At 41.5% G+C, this 17,400-nt stretch overlaps 1 protein-coding gene and 1 long non-coding RNA gene across 2 annotated transcripts; one reads left to right on the forward strand and one right to left on the reverse strand.

Annotated features, from left to right (window-relative positions):
* Positions 1-2,791: 2,791 nt before the first annotated feature.
* Positions 2,792-10,177, reverse strand: EPCAM (epithelial cell adhesion molecule). The gene is made up of 9 exons (XM_068675865.1): positions 9,886-10,177; positions 9,330-9,434; positions 8,462-8,702; positions 8,095-8,160; positions 7,045-7,108; positions 6,610-6,711; positions 6,252-6,449; positions 5,811-5,852; positions 2,792-5,183 (listed from the first exon to the last, which is right to left on the reverse strand). Exons 1-9 carry the CDS (start codon positions 9,947-9,949, stop codon positions 5,142-5,144), a joined length of 924 nt encoding a protein of 307 aa, XP_068531966.1. The 5' UTR covers positions 9,950-10,177; the 3' UTR covers positions 2,792-5,141.
* A 12-nt stretch (positions 10,178-10,189) lies between these two features.
* Positions 10,190-16,765, forward strand: LOC137853476 (uncharacterized). Its single transcript, XR_011094528.1, has 5 exons — positions 10,190-10,306; positions 10,809-11,045; positions 13,836-14,046; positions 14,327-14,427; positions 16,245-16,765. It is a non-coding gene; the product is annotated as an uncharacterized lncRNA (long non-coding RNA).
* The last annotated feature ends 635 nt before the right edge of the window (positions 16,766-17,400 follow it).

A 17,400-nucleotide genomic window follows, 5' to 3' on the forward strand; every position in this document is an offset into this window, starting at 1 on the left:
CTAGCAGAAATCTTGCTGCTTTCTCTCTTGTACACCGGGAGGGATGAGGAGTGTAACTATTAGGCATGTGGTGGATGGTAAACCTAGGTGAATCTAGACCTTCATTACTTTTGTTGCCTTTTTATGCATAATGAGCGTACACATAAATTTTCATACTTTTTTTTTCAGTTAAGAAAATGGATGCCCTTTAAATACTGAAACACTAAAAAAATAAATCCTGTTTCACTAACAGTTAATTAGTATTCAACGGTGATCAGTGGCAGCAATAATACTTCTGAATTTTTAGGGATGTCACCAGAAAATTTTGTGACTGGTGTATGTATGTGCGCACACATACAGTGCAACAGAGGTCTAAGATAATATTAAAGGGATAAAAATAGTTTGTTAATGTAAGCTGGAAAACAGAAAATGTGGCTGTTACCTTGTAAAGGACCTTTTAACTTTCTTGTATGCAGTTTTTTATTCAGACCAACTTGCCACAGGCATCCCTCTACTTTGCAGTCACCTGAATGTGTAAGGATTCTGCAGTGCATTTAGGGCTTAATAGAGGGAAAACAAAAACATCTTAATGTATCAAGTTTTTACCTCCTGTAACTTGATAAGTGTTGCCTTTAACATTATACATCACCTCCTTTATCTACCACCTTCTCCCTTTTGTGTCTGCCATTGCACTGTTAAGAAATAAGAACAAAGGGTTTCTAAAAAGTCCATAAAACTCCTGTGGAGATGAACCCACTATTCCCTGTGTGTGAGCCTCTCTACAGCATGCCTGACTACCTGCATGGTAGTCATCCTAACAATGGATCTTTGTAACGCCAAACTGCAGTCTTGGATGGAGGCTGCTAAAATTCAGTATCAGTTGTAAAGTTGGGGCAGCAGAGCTACTAGCATTTTTAGTTACCTAGATATTTTTGCAGGGCTACTTCAAGTAGTCTATAATTCAAAGCCTCTGTGTTTTACGGCAATCAACGTCCAAAAGGTAAAGATGCAAATACATGTATACATTTCAGGAACAGTGCTATTTGTCCTACCAAATTTATTATGGTTTTTGATGAGGGTAACAGGCATGCTATCATCAACAGACCCTACGTACACTGTGCCTTCACTTTGTAGTCGTGGAAACTATGCTTAGGGATTACATACATCTTTGTAAGAAATTTTTATGACCTTTATTGGTCATGTTTTCTCAAGCCTGTTATTTGCATGTCCTCTTCTAGAAAGTCTCTCATTAGTTTTGCATAAGCATTTATTTAATTTTGCTCAGCAATAATAATAATGTTAATATATTACATATATAAATGCATACTAGCAACACTCATAAGAAAGTAATAGATCTGCACCTGCCTATACAAGCACTATTTTCCCATGTTGTACATACAAACTGAGATAAATATCTCTTTCGTTCATTCTCAGATTATTTAACAAATCTACAGTCTGGCCTTTATGTCCTGTACATTAAAAGAGAAGGAATGTGGTATCACAACATTGTGTAGAACTTCAGATTTAGGAAACATGCTCCTTCACTGAAGAAAGTTAATGAATTAAGCACGTAAAAGTATTAGAATATTTACTTTGTCAAAACCAGATGCAATAGAAAATTGCTTTTTAACTTTGCTGACAATTTTTGAAGTATTGCAATAAAGAATGCTTAATATTTTGCTATTTAATGTCTTAGCATTTTCCCATAACAATTTTGCCAGCAGTTCAAAAGTGCTCTGTAAAGAAACATCATATGCCTATGCATAAAGTTGACATTATCTGATTGTCATGGGTTTATATGACCAGGTTTCGGTAGCAGGGAGCTACTGGGGTGGCTTCTGTGAGAAGAATCCAGAAGTTGCCCCACATTAGACATGGCCAGTTTCAGCCAGCTCCACAAGGGACTTGCTGCTGCCCAGAGTTGAGCCAGTAAGCAATGCTGTTTATGCCTCTGTGAGCACAGATTGAAGAAAAAAAAAAGAAAAAATACTGGACAACAGCAGCTGGGAGACGGAGGAGTGAGAAGCCACCCTGCAGCCCCCAAGGTCAGTGCAGAAGGAAGGCAGGAGGTGCTCCAGGCAGGCAGCAGCAGTTCCCCTGCGGCCCTGGTGGAGCAGGCTGTCCCCCTGCAGCCCATGGGTCCCACATGGAGCAGATCTCCACACTGCAGCCCGTGGAGGAGCCCCCGCTGGAGCAGGTGGATGTGGCCTGGAGGAGGCTGCGGCCCATGGAGAGCCCCCGCAGGAGCAGGCCCCGGGCCAGAGCTGCAGCCCGTGGAGAGGAGCCCACGCAGGAGCAGGGGTCTGGGGGGAGCTGCCGCCCACCCACAGGGGACCCGAGCTGCAGCAGTTTGCTCCTGGGAGATGGACCCCATGGTATGGACCCATGTGGGAGCAGGTCTTGAAGAGCTGCTGCCTGTGGGAGGCCCCCGCAGGCTCAGCTGGGGAAGGACAGCATCCTGTAGGATGGACCCCATGTGAAGCAGAGGCAGAGAGGGACCATGAAAGAGGAGCAGATAAAGTGTCAGGGACTGACTACAGCCCCGACTCCCCCTCGTTCCTCGTGTTCTTAGTTTTAGTTTGCTTCTCACTTCTCTAGCTTCTTAATAACAGATAATTTCTACATTCCCCCTATACTGAGTCTGTTTTGCCCGTGATGGTAACTGTTGAGTGATGTCCCTGTCCTTATCTCAACCCTTGAGCACTTTTTATCATATTTTCCTCCCTCTTTCCCTTTGAGGAGGGGAAGTGAGAAAGCAGTCACAGCATAGCTCAACTGTCTACCAGAGTAAAACCACCACACTGATATTGGCTTTTGTTTTTTTTAATAAAAATTCAGTACATTAGCCTTCTCTAGATACAGAAAGCTATAAAACACAGCAGAACAGCTCTTTTCACCCTTATTATTTTCCATTTCTCCATACATATACACTCCCATGCAGCTGTATTACACAAGTAGTGTTTAGTAAACAGGACAAAACAAAAACCTATAGAGATCAATAAAAGTACTTAGGATAGGAAACCAGGGAAAAGCCCACTACTAAATCAGTTGTAATTAACAGCTGTTTTGAGGTAAGCAGCAGTTTACTTGTACCATAGGAACTGACTTTAGAAACAGACACAGTAAAATCAATCTGAAAAAAAATAAAATCAAAATGCCTTCCTCTCCTGTAGAAAAAAAGGTTTTTGAACAAACTGGGACAACATCCATGCCACACAGCAGGCACATACCAGTCAAGTCAGCACATGTGTAGCACCAGCTCAGCCACAGCACATGGCACCTTTTCCCATCCCACAGGCCAAAAATAGAGCATTAAAAAGGGATGGGGAGTCTCAGGAGGAGAGGAAAAACTGGCAAATCCACGGGGAAGAAGAAAGGCATGGTAATGATGGCATAGTGTAGACATTCAAGAAAATATACGATTGCACGTGACTCAACAAAAGACAGCCTTACTGAAAACTAGACTTCATTTAACAGCTTATAAAATAGTATTAAATTTAGCATGGCTCAGCAGATTGCCTTTACACCATGGAAGAAAGGGAGTGGCATGTACTGGCAAAGAGAGAATGCCCTGTAGGAACTGTCACCAACCATACACCCACCAAAAGGCAGAAAGGCACTCCTGTAAATTCCCTACAACTAGATTTTTGTGCTTAGCAAGCCCAGCAGCTTGACAGAGCAAACTGATGGGAATGCCTCTGCTTACCAAAATTTGGCCAAACCCGTGGGCTGCAGCAGGAGCTCAGTACACATGCACCTGTGTTCATAGCACTAGGTGATAGAAACCTTGAAGAAATGATTTGCACCAGTAACAAGCCTACATTTTCAACATTTAACACAGTAACTAACACAAGCATGATAGCTACCATGTTGTCTGAAAGCAGAAGGTATACTGCTGACCTGTAACATAATTACAGTCAACTTCCTTGTTGTGAGCTGGGGACATACACAAGCTCTCTAATAGGCTATGTTCCACATTTAATTTTATGAACACAGTATGCAGTTTAGCCTACTTTTCCTGTTTCAGGGAGGGGGAACAAAAACATTGCATTAATAAACAGATTTGTCATTCCATTCCTTATCTTGTATCTCATTATTTCTTTGGCAACAGGAGTTACAGCATTTCCTTTATAAATCAGATGCTGGATGGACCATCTATTTACATGCTAGCTAGCATACATTACATAGGATTATTGACTGCCAAAGCAAATTATTTTATGCCAAGCTTGGGGAGGTAGATAGCCTTTTAATGTCTGGTCAGACTTCATGACAGAAAACAGTAATAAAAACAGAAACTGAGTCTGTTAACAGTGTAAGAGCTCTAGCTCTTCTCCAGCTCTGAGATCAGTTGCCAACACTCTCCACCCCAAAACCTACCCCTGATTAAAGGGTTGTTTTATTACAAATCCATACACACCACTTGAAAGAGCAGTCTACAGGTTCCTGAAATTACTATGTTCAGAGCATGTTTATTTTTTAATACAATCAATCCACATTATCATTTCACTCCTGTTGCACATGGGTAGTGGAAAATAAAGCATTAAATTTACTTTAAGGAAAAAGAATCAGGCTATCAAAAAAATAGATACCTGTTATTTGAGCTTCTGAAATTTTCACCTATTCTAAGATTGCTTGCTTTAAGCATTACACTACTGAATTGAAAAGCATGATAGTTTACCAAATCATCATTTCAACATGGAATAATTAGAAGCCTGTTTCAAAGTTTTATTAGTTTGTCATAAAAAAAACTTACAGTAAGTTCAAGTATGTACAAATAGTCATAAAAACAAAGCCATGTTCAGTTACTTATACATGAGCCAAATATTCATGACATGGCTACAAAAGTCTTCAAAAAACTCCCACAAGGTTAAAACAACCATTAAAAGTTTATGCTTCAAAAGCCCAGTAGCAGCAATTGACAGCTCATTTCATTACAAAAATCAGGGGGTAGTAGTTAACTTTGACTTGAATAAAATTGGATGTTTAAGATTTAACTCTCAACAAATAGTAGAAGTAGTAGCATGGTTGTCAGTCTAGGCTTTGTTTTAACAATCATTAAGCAAGCACAATTGCCTTCCCATACAAGGAATATTAACTCTTAAGATCCATGCCTCCACTGTTTTCTTCTTGGTTGAATCTTACTTGGTATTCAGCTGATTTAGTTATGCGTTCAGTCCTCTATGCATTTCATTCATTTCCTTCACCTGGGGGAGGAGGAAATAGGTTGAGGAACATCAACATTTGTGCTACTTAACAGGAGAACCCAGAAATCAATAAGTTTACTCCAGATTTTCATCAGCAAGAGGTAATTGTCAGCTGGTTAACTTGTCAATTGTCAGCTACAAAATTTGGATTCCTCTACGAATACTCTGTACTTGGGGCTGAAACACCATACACCTTAGCGCAATTCCATTGTGAAGTAGCACATCAATAGGAACTGCAAGGCCCTTGCAGTTGAAGAAGTTGAAGACCCCTGAAGATCTCCACATCTCCATAATAAAACAAGACTATCAGTGCTTCCTGTGGATTGCACAGCCCTGGCTATAGAAATGTAAAAACAGTACTTGCCTCCAGCACCTCCCCCCTCCCAAATCCTGGGAAAGACATCAGATTGCCAGTTGCCTTTGAAACTAACATGCAGAGCCAACATGGTGAACTATACAGAGATCTAAACTGGTTACAAAATTTCAACACCCCCCCACCACACTCCAACATATCTGAAGCACCCAAAGCAAGCTATTAAACTTCAGCAGAAACTTCTAAGTTTAGGTTCTAACCAACCTCCCGCAAGTTCCCCCATATATCATCATCAAAAAAAAAAAAAAAATTACCTCTGCTTTCACGTACTTCCCTTTCTTCCTTCTTGTGAGAACCTGTAAGGAAAGAAAGAGTAAAGGAAGGACAGATTAATTGTTAAGTTTGATTTAAGTCTTGATTTACATTTCACTTTATCTGGTTGGCACTCTGATCTTGCAACTGTCCATTCCCCATCCTTCCAGATTTAACAGGCTGTCTGCCACTCTTGACTACCTTAAACCAGGAGGCAAGACAGGTACTTCCTCCACCTTAATGTGTTTTCCTAATACTTCATTTTCCATGTGACACCCTTCTGTCACAACCCAAATCAGTGACAGTCCATCCATGAATTCCTCTCTACTCCCAAACAGCTAGTTTACAGAGGAAGACTTTCTATTAGAGTCCAACTACCTTGGTGTATTATTCCCCAAATTACACTGATACCCACCCTGCCTGGCAACTTCGTTAGAACTTACCAGAACAACAATTCCAGCAACTATTGCTATTATCACTATTACAATGACAGCAATGAGGCCAGGAGTCAGAGACTTCATGGAAAACTCTGGTGCTATTTCATCAACATAGTAGACCGCTACTGCTTTCTCAAGCTGTACCACTTCATTATCAATGCTGACATTCAGTCTGTTGTTAAGGAAGATGGAATCACCTTTTACCTAAAGACAGAAAACAAAAGAGACTTACTAGTTCACCTTGTAATAGGCATTCTTCTATGCATTACAATAGTTTATCTTGCTTTTGCCAGAGTATTCTATGACCATCAAACGCACTGCCATACATATTTAGTCTTTGGAAGACTCCACCCATGACACTTACATCTTTTTCAACGTAGTAGGCCACATCAGCTATATCCACTTCTCCAGCAGATTTGTCTGAGGAATTTTGCTTCAGATCAATAAAAATGTAAGGGTTCTCATACTGGGAAAGAAGACAGTATGGAATTAAAGGGGTTAATTTAGACCCAACTACTAAACACGCAGCAAAATACATTCTCAATCAAGTTCATGGTACTTCTAAAGCAAAGTTTTTATAGAACAATTCAAATTTCACATTTTTGATAAAGCAAAGTGAATTCATACATGAACTAGGAAGACAGACATGCAATTTTTCAATTCAGATAGTTATTTGCTTGTGTTCAATAAGTTAAGCTATTTTGCAAGCCTCCATTAAGATCCGTACTTTATGCAACAAAACTTCAAAGTCACTGAAAGTTTTTAGTGAATTAGTCACAAAATAAAACATGCTTCTTACCGTAACATCAGCTATATAGCGCCCATTCAGCTTATAACGGTTGGGAATTGTTTCTTTGAAGAATCTACAAGGATATTAAAACCGCAACTGTTAAAAGCAGTAGTATTTTTACACATCACTTTTTAGATAACTAGTACAATTTACACCCCCCACTACCTCCACCCCCAAGTCTGTTTGTGGGGGATTGACCCTAGCTGACACCTATGCAAGCCAGTCTCCAAGCAATAGCTACTTTGGAACCACCCTCTCCAAACCTTATTTATTGCTGAGCATGATGTTATATGATCTGGGATAGCTCGTTGGTCAATTCAGGTCAGCTGTCTTGGATGTTTCCCCTCCCAACCTCCTGCCCATCCCTAACCTACTCACTGAGGCAGCAGAGGGAGAGACAGACAAGACCTTTACACTATAACTAACTGATTCTTATCAGCACTGTTTTGGTGACCAGACTAACACAGCATTATATTGGCTGATACAAAGAAAATTAACTCCACCCCAGCCAGGCCCAGCATACTCATTAAGAGGTACCAGAGCTCTGTTAATTCCCAACAGTGAAGTTGCACTTACTGCAAAACAAACAATTACTGCACTGGTGAAGATCAAAAGACTTTAAATAGTTTTGAGAGTTCACAAATACAGCAGAAGCTTCTGTTCTAGCAATAAGCAAAAAAACCCTCACAGCTACAAGCACATTTTTCTTGCTATATGACCTTTGACAAGAAGAATTTTATTTAAGCCAAGAAATATAGCTAGCCTGATGTTTTGTCTCCTACTTCTTTTATGAAGTCCCTCCTCTATCTCTCCATCAGTTTCATTTTTGAGCAGAGTCACCTGATTATCTTCTTTACTATCTTGACTTGATTAAAAGGTACATTTCCACTTAAAAATGATGGTGATTGGTTTCCATTTAAACCGTTAATTTCCAATAAAATTAAAGCAAGCTTTATGAAGGACCTATAGGTCACTTACAAGTCTTACAAATAAATTAGTTCACACATTTGACAATGCTTTTAAACACTTGGTTGTTTAGAAGTACAGTAGGTCACTTACTTCTTCAGAGACTCAGTGTTCAGAGGAGTTTCTCTTTCAGCATGTTTTATTTTAACGATGATCCACCTGAAGTAATGAATATTCTTAAAAACACATGCATATGAACAATGTACACCAAGAATCTAATCCCATGTGGGGGGTGGAGGTGAATGAAGTAGTGAGAGGAGGAAAAAAAAAATATATATATATCTCCTCCCCTCTCCCCATAAATCTCATTGTTTCCAAAGGAAAAAGGCAGTAAACAAGTACTTATTGCTCCATGTTCATTCAGTCCCAGTGTATCACTCACACAGATAAATCCTCTGTAAGGCAGAACCTAATACAGGAATGCTTTTAGGTCACAGCACACCCTGCTAAAAAGACTTACGTTGTTCTGACTAATTGATTGCACTTCAAGTCTGTGTCATGTTTGTCAGTTCTTCTAACACCAGCTGTATTCACACACCAACAGGTGGTTCCATTGCACTGCTTTGCCTTGAAGACACCATTGTTTTCACACTCAGGATCATAAAGACCATCAGTATCTTCAAACGCATCTTTTGGCTTTTCACGACGACCTGATTTTGTGCTTTTTACTTCTGCTTTCATCAACAAGCATTTTGATGTCACTAAAAATAACCAGAAAGTCACATTTTACAATTTCAGACCATGCACACACAAAAACAAAACTCCATAAAACCACATGGTTACTTCAGAAGCAACTGCATTTGAAGCCATTTCAAGGAAGATCAGATACCAAAGGTATAGGTAATAAATAAAGCCAATATGGTTTGGAGTATATCAGCTTCTGAAGCCAAATGCAGAAGTCCAGGCAGTTTCGGTTTCTTCCACCCAGATAAAGATTTACAGGCTACCTCAAACCAAGAAGTAAGGCTTTTAGAAAAGGCTCTTTCACCCCTAAATTCATAGGAAAAGTCACGATATGTGCTTAGAAGGAAGCAAAAAATTAACGCTTGAGAAATCCTTTTCGTTAGGCAAGGATCAGATAGTGAAAGAGATCAGGGAACTGGAGTCACGCAGCAGGAATCAGACGCGCTCATTGTTCATCGCCAGTTGACCTAGAAGACCAGGAAGAATCTTTTCTTCCCTTCCCTTGCCGTCGTTACTTGCCAGGAGCTCATTGCGCACGGTCACATATCCCCTCTTACACGGTACCTGGCACTTTTATTTAGGATCCTCATAGTAGCGAGAGCTCCTAGGTTAAAACCCACAGAGGACAAGCGGGCTGTACTCACGAGTATTACAGTTGACGGTGATACCGGAGCCGATGGAGCTGCACTGGCAGACGCCGTTAATCAACTTGCAGTCGGTGACACGCTTGTTATTCTCGCAAACACACTCTGGAAGAGACACACAGCCATGAGCGGGGATGCTCCCGAAGGCGAGGCCGGGCGGAGGCTGACCCCGCGGGCGAGGAGGGGAGCCACAGCCGCCCCTCACCCGCAGCCACCCCGCGGCTCCAGCGTTGGGCGAGAACTTTCCCCTCGAAGCCCCAGGACCGGCTCCAACCCTTTTTTTGCTGCTGGACACCCCAAACCGTGGGGAGAGCCGTCGGGGGAGAGGGACACGACAGACCGGGCACCCTCCCACCCGCGGGCAGCCCCCGCTGAGGCGGGGGCGCCATTTTGTGGCGCTGCCAGGAGCCGGGCGGAGCGGGGCGCCCACCGCCCCAGCTCGTGGGGGCGGCTCCGCGGGGAACGAGCGGGGTCGCCCTCAGTGGGGTCGAGGGCCCCGTTTGGGGTTAGCGGGGAAGGCGTGGGGCGAGACGAGGGGCGCGGGGCAGGCACTCACCGTTCTGGGCGCTGGCAGCGGCGCAGAGCAGCAGCAGGAGCGCAGCCCCGCGGAGAGGCTCCATGGCTTCGGCCGGCGGTGGGGCGCGGAGAGGCCGGGGAGAAAGCCTCGGAGGAGCGGGTTTGGGGAGAAAGAGGGAGAGAGAGCGCTGCTTGCGCGGCGGGGAGCGATGTGAGCCGCCCGACAGGTTCGGCAGGGGATGGCCGCGCCGCGCCCTCCTGGCTCCGGTTACACCTGCGAGGCGCAGAGGGCGGCAGCAGCACCTCCTCCCCGGGCAGCCGGGCGTTGTTAAACCGCCCCCTCCCCCCCGCACCTGGGCGAAACTGGATGGAGCAGGGCGAGCCCGAGCTCAGCGCCCTCCCTTTCCCTGCCCCGGCCCAAATATAGCCCCTTCCGGGGCGGCCGAGGGGAGCGCCCCGAGGTGCGGCCCGGAGGGAGGGAGAGGGGACGAAACCGCGCTGCCCCGGGCCGGCGGGGGGAGGAGGGGGTGGTGGCAGCAGGCAGCCGCCCCCGACGACGAGGAGAAACTGTTAGTCACCGGGAGAAGTCCCGGGAAGGCGTGTGTGTGTGTCTGAGTGTGTCCGAGTGTGTCCGGGGCTCCCCGGCCCCGCCTCGCCCTTTTGGTTCCCTCCCTGAGGTGTTTCGTGCCCCCCCGGGGGGTCGCGCTGCCACCCCCTGCTCCCGCAGCCCACCTCCGCCGGGCCGAGGAGCAGCGGTAGATAGCGATGTTTAATGATTAATTCTGCTCGGTGGTGCCTGCTGAACTCTTTTTCTATGAGCCTTTAACAGAAATCCCGATAATCCCGGAGTTAGCTTAGCAAAAAAACAGGCACCTGTCTATGCAGAGCACACTTTCTCAAGGATCGTTCTCCTATTTTCCCCCCCTAAAACACTACTGTATATGCTTGGTTACTCCCCTTTAGGACTGCTCTGAAGCGAATCTCTCTGGTACGGGACTGTCTGCACTTTCCTCGTTGAGAAATCAAAGTCTTCGGTACCATGTCCCTGAGCAGTGCAGCTTACCAGGAACATGTGAAACTGTAGGTAGTGCAAAAGCCCTGGCAATGTTACAGAAGACGAAAGGTAGGGAAGCTTGCTGCTGGTTTTAGAATTACTCTCCGAAGTGGAAAAGGGATGCCAAAATGTAAGACAAAAAGAAGGTGTGATACACCTTTTTCTGAATCTTTTCTGAATGTATTAATTCAGCTTAAAAAAATCTTTCTGAAAGATATACCAGTGTCCTGAAAACTAAGTTATTTTAGGAAAGGAGAAAAACAATGACAACTTGCATTTATGAGAAATCGGTATTTTCAAGGACAGTCGAAACTTCCTCTTACCAGCGTTGATATTCACTGTACAATACAAACTCGTTGCCACTCCTTTTACATGCAAATCTCAGTTAATGAAACTGTTTAAAACCTTTGCATGTTCTGAAAGTAAGCACAGGTTAGCGGTCTGTGCCATTTTGTCTCTATGTGTGCTGAGTCTGTGTTGCATCTCCGTTTTCATATTTACTGTAGTCCACAACGGCCCGCTGAAATCGAGGAGCTCTCTCCGATGGGTCTGAATTAAATGACTGTTCTCTAAGTCTGCTCCTAGTACAGTCTGAATGAGACTTCTCAATTTTTATTTTATTTTTTTTTAATTCTTCTTGCAGTTTTGAGTGGCTTATTAATACTCTCCTGGTACAGTTTTCAATGACTCAAATTAACAGCATCATTTTAGCAAAGTGAAAACTTGGAAAGACTTTTAAAGTCTCTCACACGGACTTTTCACATTGTTGCTGTCAGATGATGGCATTCTGCAGAAAGATGAGCAGGATCAATAGGCTCAGAAATGCCTGTCTTACGGTAAATCTCTTTTTGTGTGTAAATGTATTGTTTTTTTTCAAGATGAGGAATTACCCTGTCACGTCAAATTGCCAAGCTGAACTACATCGACTTTAAAAACAGGAAACAGTACACTTCATGATAGGCTTTTGCCTTTTGTTTTGTTTTAATATTGTAACTTTATAGAAACAGGACAGAGTGAACACATGCTAATCCTTCTTGTTCCCCTGGCCCTTGTTTGGGATAGGTAAACCTCTATGCCTAGTATTAATAAACCAAGCCTTAGTCTACAGTCTTGAAACCTCATAGTGGCTACTACTGAAAGTAAAGCTGCTTTTTCCACTACCTCCAAATACTGGACATGTCTTTGTTGTCAGTGTACAAAAAACAGTGTCTAAAGGTTGAATGGACTGCAACCTGGATATTTGTGTGGTCTGAAGAAGCCCATCGCAGTGTGCTTTGGCCTTGTAGTGTGACACATTAAGTGTTCCCTGAACTATCAGCATTAGAAAGCCAAACCATAGCTAATGGAAAGATAGGTGCACCATGTTGCATTTGATTTGGCTCCAATTTGCGGGAACTGATGCAGGTCTCATTATCTTTAATTTCTCCAGTTTTCCAGATTGAAATAAATTCTTGCTTATACATATGGATGTTGCTTATTATTTTGGAAATTGTGAGAGTTGCTCTTCACGATGTCATCCCCCAGCAAAGCAATGGGAGTGAAAAACCATTCTCAATTGCATTAATTTTACCGTCTTTCCAGGTTATTTTGAGGGAAGCTTCTCTTAACCATAAGCCAGTGGAGCAGGCATATGGTTAGAGAGATAAAACAATCCAGGTATTGAAATAGCTTAATTACAGAGACAACTCAGTGTCTGGGACTTAGAGAGGAGTACCATTTTTGAACCTTTTGTAGTGATATAAAAGGCTTTTTTTGGGGTGAAATACATGACTTTGTTCAGTGGTGTTTCTAAAGTGACTTTTCCCAGTGTAATGCTCTCAAGGTAAGATCTTGCTTACTGGTTACAAACAGCAGAGTTTTATCAGCTGTTGGACATATCTCCTCTTAGCAAATAGCTGAATGCCAATTAGGCAGTGCAGTGTAGGATAGATGTGGTTTACACTTATGAAAGCATAATTACAGCTCAGACCAATTATAATTTAAATGCTACAAACACATTTCTGGTTCTTATATATGTATAAAATTGTTTTGATCACTAGGCTTTACGGGATATGTAAACTCATATTTGAGAAACTTGGGTGATCTGTGTTGTTCAGCTTTTGCTCTCCAGTTCATATCTGCTCCAGATCTGTTTGGAGAATAAAGCTAGTTCAGTTCACTTAAGTATTACTTGAAGAACTGTGGATGCCGGTGGGAGACTTTCTGTTGACTCAGTGAACTGTGGATCAGGTCCAAGGAGATAAATTCAGCTCTTTCAGAAGCCGGTAAGAATTAGTGTGATAATGGGATCTGGCCTGGGTCTTTACAACGTAATTTGCAGGTGTTCCCTAGAACTTGGGTGAGTGGTCTTGTGACACTCCACAGGCACAGAAAAGGGATAAAATCTGCTTTCAGGGAAAGTTGCAAGAATCTATGAGTCACTCCTGAACTATCAGGAAATGATGCAAGGTGGGGCTGTGACATGTATTGTGGTCTGCAGATCGGAGAGATGAGTAGGGAGAAGATGATCGGTTTCATTGGAGTATTTGGCAATCCAGCTCTAACTGAGATTTTTCGGAGGCTCCAAACATGGTTGGTTTGGGCTGTGCTCTTCTGAAGATGTCCCTAAAAATAGGACAAGTATTATGCCAAAGTGCAAAACAGTGCTACTAGTGTTTTCCCACAAAATTAATGCTTTTTGAAAATTCACGATAACTTTCAACTGGTTAAGGCCGATGAAGTTAGAAGCAAGCAGAAACAGTCTTATGCTCAAAAATGAAAACAGGTTTATTTATTGATTTATTTTTTTATGGTATACATTGTTATATACATTGTCTAAGTTACAGGCAATTATATGTTATATATAAACTAAGGTATAAACTAAGGAAGTTTTTATTAGGACACTTTTAGAATGTGTTCAATCAGGGTTTTTTTTTTTTTTTTTGTTTTGTTTGCAGACTATACTCTCTACATAGGATGGACCATAAGAAGGCCACTTGAAAGTATCATAGAAAGAGGACAATACTGAGAAATAATATATAATATCTTGTCCATGATGTGTCTCTGATGATTCCAGACCTTCACAAACCAGTGTATGCTGCTGCTCAAAGAATTGTAATAACATTGCTATTTTTATTTCCTGCAGGACTGAAAAACACTACATAGCAGGTAAGTACTATTATCTTTTTATGAATAATGAGAACATTGAGAGTAACACAGAGCTTAAATGTTTCAGCCACGTGTATCTGGTCAAATAAAGACCCAGTAAAAAAATAAATGAGCAGTCGTGTCTTTTCTGCAAGACTGTCATAACTGCTTCTGAACACTGTAAAAAGATAGCTTATGTTTTGTGTATTCTTGGCCTGTTTATAGATCATGACATTTTTTTCTTTGAGTAGTAACACAGTTTATAAATGTAACTGTTTATTTTGCTGAAATTTTCATGCAGACCGGAGATGAAAATCAGTGCAGAGGCAGTGGCAACAGTCATAAACCTGTCCTCAGCTTTAGATGGCTGCACCTTGGTTCTCCATCAAGCTTGGGCTGAAAGTAAGAGTACCTGAGGCATACAACTGTTGGTTCAGAGGTTTGTAAAAGTAGACAGGGTGTAGCCACTGGAGAGAGATGCTCATGCAATTAATGTGTGTTCTATTAGTATCTTTGAGGATTATAGAAACCAACCTGTCTGATACATCATGGCATCCTCACCTTTCTGCTAGGGCTTAGTCTTAACCCCAGTGGGTGGGGTCACTAACAGGCTCGTCATCATCCCTCTCTTTACTGCCATGGAAATATGTCTTCATGGCTCTTATACCTACAGCATTTTCACAGCAGCTATTGTCAGTGTTCAAAGCTGCTTAAAATGTGTAGCATTAGAGGTAAAAAAATGAGTAAGTTCATCCAGCATACTTTGTAGCAGAGTAATCTCATACTGTGCCCAGTCCCTTAGTATACTCACTGCTTTCGTATAGTTTGGAAAGGGTTTAGCAGAGAACATGACATCACAAGCTGAAGTCAGAGGAGCTCCATTTAAACTAAAATTGTTTCAGTTCTGGAATATAAGATTTTTTTTCCCCTTTTAGCCATTACAGATGGAACTTTGTCAAAAGTTAAATTTATTAAAAACTGTTTGAGAGTCCTAAATGGATTTTAACATGTTTTATTGTGTGACAACATCTCATTGCTGTTCTAAGAACCAAAACAGATGGCTGTATGGACAGATAGCTGTCCAGTTTCTCAGTATGATGGTATTGGAAGGTACGTTAAGTACTTGGAGGTGTCTGCCATTAAATTTCCTTATGTCAGACTTGTCTATGTGTACAGGTCACTACAAGGCAAGCTTGGGTGTAGATTGACCATCTATCAGCTAATCCACAGTAACAGGCTATGGACAGTGTTGTACATGGCAGTAAAAAAAAAGACATTTATTCCTTAAAAAAAACAAAAACAAAAACGAAACAAAACACAAAGACAGGGCCACAGCATTCACAGAGGTAGTTTCTGTGGAGCAGCTCACATGCTATAAATCCCCACCCAGTCTTACCTCATTGCAGCTTGTATTTGTAGTCATACCCAAGGCAAAGTTGAATAAATACACGGAAGAGCTGAGCAGAAGCAGCTAAGCCCACAAACACCATTTAGCATAACACAATGGGCACCAAAGAGTAGGGTTAAAAGGAGCAAGGTGTTCCGTAGCTGACAATCTGTGTTTTTTTTTTTTTTTTTTTTTTTTTTTCTTACTGAAATACATTGCTTTTGTGTTGTAACTACTTTCCTATTTCATGCGTTTATCTTTATTTTTTTTTTCCAGTTAGCTAGCTATTACCAAAGTTCATCTGTTTCAGTTTGCACTTTAATTTACAGCCCTTGTACTAGTCATTTTATTGCTTCAACCTCTGGGTGAGAAAACTTTTACAATTTGCGATTACTGATCTCGGAGAAACAAGAAAGCTTTTTGACCTGCTGTAGAGTAATTATAGAACCCATTGCTTCTAGGGAGGGCCAATCAATGTTTAACAAACTATGGCAGTTCTAATTTAACCGTTTGAAGCCTGAACCATTGGATTGGGGTGAAAAAAAAAACATCCAGACTCTTCAGCCTACAATTTAATTAACCTGGTTTTAGTCTATAAAGTTTTGCCTTCCTCCTACTGAACTTGAGGCTTTTCCTTTCTTAACAACATGGGGGAATAGGAGTCAAAATATTTGCATATAAAAATAATTCTCCCTTATTTCAGAAATTATAGCTACGTTATTGTTGATTAATCCTTTAATGGGATGAGTCTGTGAATGCCCTGCTGTCAAAATAAGGCTTGACAATAGAGAAATTACAACATCTTAATTACTAATATAATTTCATGTTATAGAGGCTATGGTCATGGAAAAAGATTCAATTGTGTTCCACGGTGTAAAACCAGAATAGATACCCTGTGTTCAGAAGAGTTTGTGATCTGAGTTATGCGACCAGTAAACTAAGAGGTAAATCTAAACTTTGGAATTGGAAAACAAGGTCAGAAAGACGATGTAATTTACAGACTTTGTACAATTATAGAATTAAAAACTGGCTAGCTAGAGTTTGAAGGCTCCCACCTATTCTTCATCCACTCAAACAGCTATGAATTTAAGAAATGATGAACTTACCTTCAGAAAAAAAGGACATTATTTTGAAAGCACCGAAGTTTTTCTACTTTTTATCTCCTTAGGTAGAAAGATATATTTTCTGGATAATTAGTTGCTTAGATCTTCAATGATTTTGTGTACTAATGTTTGCATATGCATTAATATCAATGGGACTACGAATGTGTGCTGCTGTTCACTAGATGTGAAAGGAGTATTGTGATTTTATAAAAACATTTGTTTGATTAAAGTAAAAGGTCTTACAATTTTATTGGTCCAGCTATATTTTCATTGCTAAGATTTGTAAAGTCTAGTGTTTGCTAGTTTCTGAGAGGAGAGAAGTGAAAACTTGCACACTGAAGAGCTCACATTTTTCAATGGAAATGCAGGCAATTCAGTCACTGCACACACACAGTACACTGCAGGCTCCCTATGCACACTCCTGCTGACACTCCTGCACATGTGTCTGAGGCAGCCTGCTGCTCTTTGCATCTGAAAGAAATGGCTCTGGGTCATGGTGGTACAGGAGTCTGTTTTATTAGTGCTCTTTGCACAATACAGTATGAAGAAACTTCATGGGCACAACAGGATAATGAATATCCATGCTTATTAAATGCTCACTAATGTGCAGGATGCAACCTCCATTTACTTTTAAAAGCTAAAATGTTGTGGGTGGCATCAGAAGGTTCAAAAAAATTATTTAAGGGGTACTGTACACTTCATGTCTTTTCCCCTTGATATAAAATATACAGTAAAGAGTTCATAGTCAATGATGTTGAGAGACACATGATGGTGAAGACCTAACATAGTCTCACATAGTCTCATCTCTTCAGGTAAGACTATTTGGTTTCACTTACAACCTTACAACCAGAACAGAACTGCCAATCCTTAAAAAAAAAAAAAAAA

This window comes from Anas acuta, chromosome 3 (genome assembly GCF_963932015.1).
Source record: "Anas acuta chromosome 3, bAnaAcu1.1, whole genome shotgun sequence".
Classification (NCBI taxonomy): Eukaryota; Metazoa; Chordata; class Aves; order Anseriformes; family Anatidae; genus Anas; species Anas acuta.

Coding starts and splice junctions, on each gene's coding strand:
- EPCAM (XM_068675865.1), bottom strand. CDS start 9,949: ATGGAGCCTCTCCGCGGGGCTGCGCTCCTGCTGCTGCTCTGCGCCGCT. Junction 8,161..8,461: donor AATCAATTAGTCAGAACAAC/GTAAGTCTTTTT, acceptor TCATTACTTCAG/GTGGATCATCGTTAAAATAA. Junction 6,450..6,609: donor CCTACTACGTTGAAAAAGAT/GTAAGTGTCATG, acceptor TTCTGTCTTTAG/GTAAAAGGTGATTCCATCTT.